Below are 10,652 nucleotides of genomic sequence, written 5' to 3'. Positions count from 1 at the left end.
CATTGAACACAGTATATATTATGTGAAATTGTTCTCCTCTATGCATAATACAACACGAATAACAACACTCTAATCACAGTCACAGTTATCTCTTTCGCATTACATTACAACAACATCGAAACATAAACATCAGTTCTAGCATCTATTTTCCATTCCAACATTCTACATTGTCGAAATTCAAACACAGCATGATCATATATAACAATCAAGTTTCTAAATAACATATGACTTGGTGCATAAGCCTAAGAAACTCTTGTTCTTCTAGCTAGTCGTAATTCTCATTTATGTTCTACTCTTTGCATGCTATGATTCGTAATGAAACATTTACGATATCATTTAATGAATGCAATGAACGCGCTAAATTTGTCAAACTCGTACCGTTTTAAAAATTTTAAAGAATTTTAATTTTGTTGAAACTTTATATAAATGATTTACACATTAAACTCTAAAAATTAAACACTAGAGATGTTGTTAATATGTAATCGAAAAAATTGTTAAAAGACAGGTCCCTTAACATAACATAAAAAAAAAAATCAGTTAGTGGAAGATTTTTGACTTTTGAGCTCTTGGCCTTGTAACAGTAGAAATAACTAGGTAAATATAATTAATCCAAATTCGGAAATTCCACATAGGCAAGTAGTAGTCAAATCTCCGCTTCCCTTATCATCACCGTTGAAAACGAGAAAGAAAGAAAGCAAGTCAAAAGCGGCGCGCTTCGAAAGCTGACTCATCAACCCCCCAAAATTCTCTCTCTCCATGGACAACGAAACGACGCCGTCCCGTGGCTTCTACGCCTCCGCCCGAGCCGCCGGCGCCGGAGGCAAATTGAAGAAGCCGCCGTCGCGCAAGCCGCCGCCGACTCCTTACGCCCGCCCGCCGACGAACCTAGCCGAGCGGGGGAAGCGGCGCTGGCTCTCCAGCGTCGTTGATCCGGCTTACCGCCTCATCTCCGGCGGCGCCACCCGGCTGTTCACCTCCTTCTTCTCGCCGGCGAGTTCCGCCAATGCTCTACCCGCGCCTAACGTCCGGCGTCACGGTCAGTCCCCACTCTCATTCGGTTTAGGGTTTTGAGTTTAATAATTTGAAATCAGATTCAATTAGGGCATTGGATTGGTGTGTTTGTTAATTGATTGGGAGCATTGGTTAATTGAGGTCTCTGTGTGAAGTTTTACTGATTTACTCTATGTAAAAATTTCAATTGGTGTTGAAGTTTGTGAGCTTTTTCTCCACAGATGATGAAGAAGAAGACGCAGAGATTGAGCAGAATGCCTCAGGAGTGGAGCACAATGTTGATCCAAATGTGAGGCCTTTTTTTCGACTAGTTTTCTTCATTCATGATTACGCTTACTTTCGTTTCGTGCTTGCGACATTAGTCTGCACTATTAGTTTAACATGTGATGATAGGGTTGAGGTACATGATTATCGTGTTATCGTGTGATTGTGGTGTGTCGAGAAGCATTAAGTACGATTAAATACGTGTGGTGATCTGTACAGCTATGTATTCTTCTTTCATACGATCCTCTGAGTGTTCTTATATATCTGTTCTTATGTTGTTGTTTTTTCTTTTGCAGAATCGGGTGACCAGAACTGAAGAGGCAGGTCCTAGCAGAGCAGGAAATAGCTCCAATGATGGTTCTGGTTTTCAAGGCCACAGTAGCAACCTTTCTGATGAGAGTGGGCTTTCTGAGATAGAACAGCTACTGAAGGGGAAACAGTTTTCTAGGCAAGTATTGTATTGGTTACCTTGTCTGTTTTTTATATTTGGATTGCAATCACAAGCTGCATTTTTGCCATAGTTATGAGTAATTGTTGTACTAGTCATCTTTTTGGCCTAACAACTCACTATTCTCTATCAGGGATGAAGTCAATCGCTTGATGGAAATTATCCAATCAAAGACTGTTGAGCTTCCTACTGTGGTGCACGGAAAGGAAAAGCTTGGCAATACTGCTGGTGGAGAAGCCAAGGGGCCTGTAGTTATTCATACTGTTCCAAAGGTGTTATCTCGAGATACTCAGGAAGAAAGGAGTAAAGCTATTTGGGGAACCTCAACTCATCTTCCTCAGTCATCTGTAAGTGTCAATGTCGGCTTCTTTTCCCTGTGATGACATCTCATCAATATATCAACTTTGTCAAGTTTTGCTTATGAGCAATTTTCGCATGTTTTACCCTCCAGAAGAAGATTGTCTTCAATGTCTTGTTATATAAAAGCATGAGGTATTACCCCATAGTGTTTGCACAATCACATGTTCTAAATCATCATTGTTAGTCTTCTTTTTGATACATGAACTGATGTGATTCACTTGGATTATTTTATAATTAATATCTTAGTCAATCATCCATATGCTCACATTTTCAGAGACGGGAGGAGGTTGGCGCTTCACCTATTGATATTGCAAGAGCATATATGGGAAGCAGAACATCAGATATTGATGACAGGGCAGTACTGCATAGTAATGATATTGCATCAACCCCATTCGTTCCAGCACCTTCCCCTAGACCATCAACATGTTGGCCTGGTTCCATGGTACAAAATCCGCGTGATTATTCAACCCCACAGAGTGAAAGAGGCAGATTTGGCCTTCATAATTTTCCCAGAACCCCTTATTCTAGAACTATCTTTTCAAAATCCAAGTCCAAGGTATGTTATGGCTGTTCCTGGTTTTGAGTTGGAAATGCTAGTTCCACTTGCATTATTATTCAGATGGTATAATTTCTTTATTGCATGCCAGCGGTTCAGTCCATTACAAGGTGGTGATGATAAGGCCCAGAGAACATCATCCACTCCTTTTAAACACCTGCAAACTCCTGTTTATGGGCAGGTAAAGTTACATATGAAGGATGATCAATATCTATTTCTGCTTGGGGATGTTGCATCAGCATGTTCTTGACTTGAAAATCTTTCTTTTACATTTTAGACTTCTGGGAAGCCAAGAGGTGATGCATTGAATGGTGGTCATGGATCATCAGTGGGACCAATTCGCAGGACACGCCATAAAGTTGCTGTACAAACTCCTCCGAGAGGAAGTCCTTATGTTCATTCATCTTCCATTGAAACTCCTCAGGTGGTAAATTCCCACGTCCGTAAAGAGTTTTTGACGGCTGGCAAGAAGAATTTTGAACTTGGAGGATTATTAAGTGCCGACTCCCCATTCCAGTCAATAGATAGAAAGCCTTCCAGCTCCCAAGTAGGTGTTCATCCACAGTCTAGTCAAATTGCAAGAACTATTCTGGAGCACATCAATAGAAATTCACCCACTCCTAAAGATAAGTCTGAAGAGTTGAAGCTAGCCATTGGGTGGCAGAAATCCTCGACATCTGACATTCCTTCACTCGGCCAGAATGGAGATGATAGCATACTTTTAGGAGGGTCCAGTTCCCGTAAAGTCATAAACAATGATTTCCAGAAAAGGCCTGCTCTTGAGAATGCTGATATGTGGAACTCTCTGTTTAAGGTTCCACCTTCGAAGCCTTTTGAAAAAGCCACTGATGTTGTAAGCAATGGTCCTGCTGGTGATGCGAATGCTGGAAGATCTTTAGCCAAGAGCACAGAGGAGGTAATGTCTGTCCTTGTTAAATTACTGCTGTTCAGTAGTTGCATTAGTTCATGGTGAATAGAGTGTCTGATAGCTAATGAAACAATTTTGCAGGCTGTTCCGCAGACTACCATAAATGCTCTTGGTTCAGAGGTACTAAATCAACAGAAGAAGCCTCTCTTTCAACCTTCTGGGACTAAACGTGTTTTCCCTGCTATATCTGTTGACAAGCCTGAGTCAACATGGAAGTTTTCTTCTGATAAGAGCTCTACCTTCACATTTCCGGTGACTACATCTCCCTCTGTGTTTTCAGAACCACCCACGCCCTCCATTATGCCAACTTTCTCAGCTAGCCCTGATGGTCATCTGAAAGACGGAGATACAGCTGTTCCTACATACAGTTTTGGGTCCGAGAAGTCAGATCGCCTTGTATTTACATTCCCTTCTACCAGTGAGGCCACCCAGATTGGTAGTTCAGATATTAAGTTCAGCTTTGGATCAGATAAGCCAAGGCTGTCTTTCAAAGATGCCATTTGCCATTGATTGACAAGATATGACAGCATATTTCATCTTTTTCTAGTAGGTGTAATATTTTTTGCCCAGAGTTTCAAATATTGTAATTCAACTCATGCCTGGTAACTAGTCTAGTGAAGGTGATTTATTTCTTCCCAGTTTTGGGTAGCCCATATTATCACGTACTACATGATGTAATTGATGGACTTGTGTCGTGTCTATACGCAAAGCTATTATAGTGGAAAGCACACCACTCGTTGGATCACTTGCATGAGTGCTATTGTGTCGCACAGCTCATGGCTAAGCACATGTGGGTATTAAAAAAACAGTTCATTGTTGGAGATACGTGACAAAATAGTTTGGGGTGCAACAAGCACATCAAGTCGAGCAGCAAGAGATCACCACGATTGTCGTTCTATATTGGAAGTCAGCATAGATCTAGAGGTGTTTGTCTATCATTCACGTGTCTTGTTTTCCTTGTTTCTTTTCTGGAAGATAGCATTCAGTTTCAGGTGCCCTTGCCTTATTCAAGATATAGAATGGTTTTTCTTTACCACATTTACACATGGTAAAATTTGGTCACAAGTCACAACTGCACGATATATGAGTAAAACAAGTCACAACCTGTAATTGTTGCCATTTCACTCAACGTTCAATATCAGTGTGGCGTGGCATGAATTATTGTTGTCAAATTCAACACTGATCGATGTGGTTCGACGTGGTAAAAATGTTTTACAGTGGAGAGTACGTACTGTCAACCGTACGTACCTATAAATCAGTATTCGGTGCATGAGTGGCCAGACGATTTAATGATAAACACAAAGAACACGAATCATAATTCTTATTCCATTCAAAACCGGTGTGATTTAGCGTGCTAAAACATGTTGCATTTCATTCTTCGTTAAAAGTTTAGCATGAAGTCGTGAACTGCATGCGTATCACAATATCTTAGCAGACACATATTTGGAGATGGTAAAGAAGTTGTGATCAACATTCAACATACAAAATTCAATTTCAGGCACACAGAACATGATGCCATGGGAATCACATGTTGCTACCAATTTTCATAATAATGAACGAAACTTTAGTCCTTACGAAGGGGCCATAATCAAGATGATGATAGAGTATACGTGCCCCCACAGTATTCAAGTGTGGCATACACGTTGAGAGGACACAAAACATTCCCAAATTAAGAGAGAGATCGAGTCAAGGGAAAAGAAATAGTTGTCCAAAGTTGCAAACTTCAAAGTGATCGAGCTACGAGCGAATTGATGCGGCAGCGAAGGGGGTGAGGCCAGAACTCAGAAGACTCATACTGAGAAGACGACTGAGCTTTAGAGCTAGAGGTGAAATGACATCGAAATGAGATTGAAATTGACGTATCAGATTCTAAATGTCAGAACGTGAAGATGAGGTGGGTCGTGTCAGACCCGAAGCGGCATCACCAGAAGCAGAAGCAGAAGCCAGTGGAACCCTAGCTAGCTCGGCCGTATATATATATATATATATATATATATATATTACTACTGCATGCAGTACGTCATGCACCACCAAATGTGTACCTTCTTATTTACTTTGATTTGCCTTTTTCTTTTACAGTCTTACCAGAAACGAGGGAAGAAGAAAGTAAAACTTGACAGAACATACTTCAAGATCCCCAGGCCATTGCCTGGCCTCTTCTCTCTCGTCGGCTTTTCTTTTCTGCTTCAAATCATTTCTGGAGCAAAGTTAAAACTCAACCATAGATCATGCAAAAGGGTTTTACTCTGTTTAAATTTTCTTTAGTAGGAATGGAAGTGCTTTCCGAAGGGATGATGATTCTGACTAGAGAAGGGTATCGAAATGGGGATGGTGCATATATTCAGAGCAAGCTTAATTGGGGTCCATGAATTCCCTTTCACTTTTCACAGAGGTCATGCATATATAGTTGTGTCTTTATGGGTTACAGTGGTCTGTGCTTGGACATGGACACACACGTACAAAGGCTTTTCTTGGATATTTGCTGTCTTTATTTTCTTTTTAAAAGAAAAAGAAAATCAGAGAATTACCTTTCTTCTATTGCTCCAGAAAAGTGAAAAGTGTTAATCTTGCATGTATATATATTATGACACTGATCGAGTAATAAAAGTTACATTGATCGTCATTTTGAATCCTTTAAGTAAGAACTTCCTACAATTATATAGATTGTTCATATTTGCTAAACATCATTGTTTTGTGTATTCATAGAACTGTAATTTATAATTTTCTCCCAGTTACGGTAGAAAAGAACTCTGCGTAAATGTTCCATATCCTTATATATACTTTATAGAGATACAGGGTATCCAACAAATTAAGTCAATGAAACCCTAGCTAGTTATTGTGAAGCAACTTTGAAAGGTTAATTAGAATTCATTTTGTCGATCAATTGTTTAGTTCGATGGGTATGCTCATTTGCATGCTATTTCTTATCCAAAGAATGCATCTCAATTGGCTTCCTCGAGACTTATCGTTGCTTATTGTTGTTTAATTATCTCACGCGTAATCAACATTGGAAAACGGCTGTAAGTAACTAAACATTAAAGGAAAGAAAAATCAAAACAACCAGGAAACAAAGGGTAGTGCAAAACACTGCACCCTATAATTACCCACTGTCACTTGTGCGAGGACCCTCTATCAACCAAAGTGTTTTATAATGTCACTGGATGAGGATAAAGTTAATTTTGATTCGGAAATTATTTCCTAATTGCGTACGTCTATCCGCATGCATATTCGTGTGGGATGTTAAAATGTAGTCGTAGTGTCATTAAGAAAGCAAAACAAGCTAGCCTTGATACATTCAGATAACAAAGTAATTGAAGTACATAGGGTACGGTCTATTTTACTTTCTAGTCATTAAAAACAATCCGCTAAGCATAACTTGTGACAAGTACTAAAAACGTGAAGAAGAGGAAGAAGAAGAAGAATGTTCTTAAAACAACAAAGTGAGGGGTCAAAGCATTTCTTGTACTAAGAACTTTGATATCCGTTGATCACTGCTAATATATGTAGCCATAATTATCATGACAGTGATCATTTCAGCAGTGCAGCCCTAGACATCAGACGTTTCTCAGAGCCCTGCAAATTAGATTTATAGAGAAACAGATCAGACCACAGCCCTGCAATGTTATACTCAATCATAACCTAGCTTGCAAATATAATAAGCTAGAACATTGAAATTGGTTTCCAAATGTTCTCAGAGCTAAGGCAAATTAAAGGAGTGCAAAGATATATATTTTTTAAAGAATGCTGAAGTAAACATGTACTGCACGCAATTACTTACCTACATTGTCCAGCTTAGCCTGATTGTTAGTCTCCAACATCATCCCAAAATGAATATGAGGGAAGTGCGCCCACTGTAAAAGAAAATCAGAAAGGGATTAAACTAATCAATATAGTGAAAATGTTTCTGATTTGATTGCAATCTATTTAATTTCCATCTAGCTACTTACATTCTTGGCAGCAGTGCTGAAAGCTTCTCTATGGCTGATATCAGGGTTATTTGCCTTGATTCTCTGAATCTCCTCCCTACAAATTAACATCGATAAACTTGTAAATCATATTAAACTGAGCTAGCTTAACATCAGAGAATTAATAGCGTGCATGAAAATTACTTTATGAACTGATTATAAGCAGAGGGAACGCGCTGCCTCTTCTCCGGAGCTGAAACAGAAGAAATCAAAACTCATCAAACTATAAGAGAAAATTGTAACAAATTAACACATTGTAGATCAAGTAGTCTGCAAATATAACAATTATGAGAAACTAAATAACTCACGTCGGTTAACCCTTTCCTCAGTGGCTGCAGATATGGAGTCTCTGGTTGCAATCTTCTTGTTGCCTTTGGATGATGAACCCGAATCAATCCGGTAGTTCTGTGCGTTATGGTTGTGTTGTGCCTGAATTTCATAACAAAACTTCAAAATTAATAAATGAAGAACAATTATATATGAGAGAGATAATCAACTACATTTTTAATTTTATTTAATTAAAGCCTTGTATGTTTTTCAGGAATGAAGAAAATAAGGCTTAGGAAAGAACTGAATCAGCTGGAGAAAATCAGATGTAAAAATAAAGCATACAAACCCAGATCGATGTCTCTTGTTAGAAAAGAAAGGGCTTTAAGGATATCCAAAATAAGCTTATGTTTGCGCAGTAGAGGACAAAAGACCATGGGAAAAGAAATCATTAAAACCTAAGAACCATAACATTCATGTCAATCAAATCAAAGATGGAGAAAAGGAGCAGCTGGCTAGGGATTAGCTAGCTTTGAACTGCCTGGGTCAGGTCCTGACCCCTCTATCTCCAACTATGCTAAAGTAATCGTAGGGACTTCTGGGCATGGCGGCTCATAGCTATTTAGGGCTGTTGTGCTTTGAAATGCTCAATTTTTGAAGTCGTCGACTTCCCAAAAAGGAAGTAAGAACCAGAATCAGAACCAGAACGGAGCCCTAGATTTCAGAGGACTTGCATATATTATAATTTACTCCTTGTTAATTAAGAGAATAATTAGTTAAATTTTTTAAATTGAAATAGCCACGAGTGTATAGAAACACCTGCACATCTTGCCAGGACAGTGACTGAAAGGAAGCGGCCATATTCACGGACCACAGATTGGTGCAGTGCCCGCATCGGACGGTCACGATGTCAAATAGGCTGCTGCATGGAACACTCACCTGCACAATTAACTGAATTAAGGCACAATAAATCATAAGTATATAGAAACAGATACTAAAACACCCGGTTCATGATCGATTAATGGATGATTAATCAGCTAGTTGAAATGATAGAGCTTTCCCAGAAAAAGATACAGAAACGAGAAGAAGAATATCTGACGAATCAGCTTGTAGGTCAATAATTCTGAATATCTGACGAATCATGACGAGAGGTTGTAGATCTTTTATTTGCTTGTACGCAAATAACAAAGTGTAAAATTTGAAACCCTAAAATGGAGTTCTAGGAAATTGCTAAAGTGAGGTGAGAAGAAGTCGATTTGCAAAAGAAGCCTAGTTTGCACTAAGATAATTAAACCCAGATTCTGAGTAAGGGAAAAAGGCAAGTTACAGCTGAGATACCAAAGTGGAAAATTAAAGGCTGGGGGACTTGTCATGATCAACCAAGCTAGTCTGTTTTCGTGTTAGTTTTCAAAGAAAGAGAGTTGCTATATTTGCAACACAAATTGATTAACCCAATTAACTCTCTCTCTCTCTCTCTCGTCTAAAATTGAACGCTAGCTAGCTGGTTTCAGGCCAGGACCTTCTCAGGTTACTTTTCCTTGACTGCAAAAGAAAGAAAAAAGTAAAGTCCATCGATGGAGACCTGACTATGCATACATACAACTCCAAAACAAAGAAAACTCAGTAAACAATAAAATCAAAGAGCTAAAATTCAGTGAACAAGTACTACCGAAACCTCATCATGACAAATCAAGATGCTTTAACAAATGCACACCAGATAACAAGAAAAGCTTAAATAATAAATGACTGGGTTTTGATGATAAAAGCTGAAAGCGAGCAGATCTCCTCAGCTCTCTATCAATTAAATTATGAAGAAAGAGAGAGAGATACCGCGAGAACAATATTGCAAAAGTTGCAGGGGATGTAGCAGAGTTGCTCAGGCACAGCAGCGATGCAGCTCGACATGATGTCTTTCTTCGACAAATTAATTATGAAGAGGGAAGCCCTTTAACCAACAAGAACAAGAAACAAAGAAGAAGGCCGGAAAGAAAGCAAAAGAGCGACGAATTCAAGCTCAGATAGCGATCTGTTTACAGATTGCAATTGAAACACCAAAGCCCCAAAGCAAAAGCGTCTTTGTGATATCCTTGCTTTGATGATGGGTTATGTTATGTATAGCTTACATATATAGAGGTTTGCTAGGATTAATTTTACTTTGGAGAGAGAGAAAGAGGGAAGGGTGATAGAGATTCCAATGAGGAGTAGTGATGAGGGTGAATGGGAATGCCCAAGAGAAGCAAGAACTGCTGGGACCAGGAAAGGAAAAGAAATTAAAGCGGGTTCCACCGTCTAATAGGCTTGCTTAGAGCTGTGTGGCTGGGGATTTTGAGGGAGGGTTAGGGTTGATGAGGCCTGAAATTAAGAGGGTCGGAGAATTAATGAGACTATAAACTGTCATTTTATTTAAGTCATTTCTCTGTCCACGTACCTCTGATATATGTATAAATCGGATTGAAGTAACTATATATTTCCACTTAAGAATGTACCACAATGGTTAACATCGATCGATACCATCTCCAGAATTTATGATGTTCTATATCTAACTGATTAATCAATCATGACTAACTAGCTACTTGACTAGTAGCATAAGATCTACATTGAACTTCTTCCTAAAAAGTACCATTTAGTCGATTTAGTGACATAATTCCACCTTAGTAAGTGAGAGGTTGTATATTAGATTACAAAGCATTTGAGTTGTTTACCTAATTGGAAAATTATATATATATATATATATATATAGTCTCTATCCATAGTGAAGGTTCACTCTGAAATTACATAATAAAGTTCCAATTTTGATACATTTTTCGGTCAAATTTTTTCACTATAAGTGATTCAATATTTAGGTATGATATT

General features: G+C 38.8%; 2 protein-coding genes across 3 annotated transcripts; one reads left to right on the top strand and one right to left on the bottom strand.

The window, feature by feature from the left end:
• The first annotated feature begins 691 nt into the window (after positions 1–691).
• LOC126787600 (nuclear pore complex protein NUP1) lies at positions 692–4,386 on the top strand. Its single transcript, XM_050513461.1, has 8 exons — positions 692–1,036; positions 1,233–1,300; positions 1,572–1,723; positions 1,857–2,070; positions 2,358–2,639; positions 2,731–2,820; positions 2,917–3,555; positions 3,649–4,386. Exons 1-8 carry the CDS (start codon positions 757–759, stop codon positions 4,075–4,077), a joined length of 2,154 nt encoding a protein of 717 aa, XP_050369418.1. The 5' UTR covers positions 692–756; the 3' UTR covers positions 4,078–4,386.
• A 2,506-nt stretch (positions 4,387–6,892) lies between these two features.
• On the bottom strand, positions 6,893–10,025 carry LOC126790645 (axial regulator YABBY 5). 2 transcript variants are annotated; one of them, XM_050516979.1, is made up of 7 exons: positions 9,630–10,025; positions 8,619–8,738; positions 7,841–7,961; positions 7,677–7,725; positions 7,515–7,590; positions 7,346–7,418; positions 6,893–7,140 (listed from the first exon to the last, which is right to left on the bottom strand). In XM_050516979.1, exons 1-7 carry the CDS (start codon positions 9,702–9,704, stop codon positions 7,133–7,135), a joined length of 522 nt encoding a protein of 173 aa, XP_050372936.1. In that variant the 5' UTR covers positions 9,705–10,025; the 3' UTR covers positions 6,893–7,132. The 2 variants fall into 2 exon arrangements, with proteins under 2 accessions (XP_050372936.1, XP_050372929.1); XM_050516972.1 differs by having other exon boundaries at positions 7,350–7,418.
• Between the last annotated feature and the right edge of the window lie 627 nt (positions 10,026–10,652).

Source organism: Argentina anserina, chromosome 1, assembly GCF_933775445.1.
Source record: "Argentina anserina chromosome 1, drPotAnse1.1, whole genome shotgun sequence".
In the NCBI taxonomy this organism is placed as follows: domain Eukaryota; kingdom Viridiplantae; phylum Streptophyta; class Magnoliopsida; order Rosales; family Rosaceae; genus Argentina; species Argentina anserina.
This window is presented reverse-complemented; position numbering and strand designations above follow the sequence as displayed.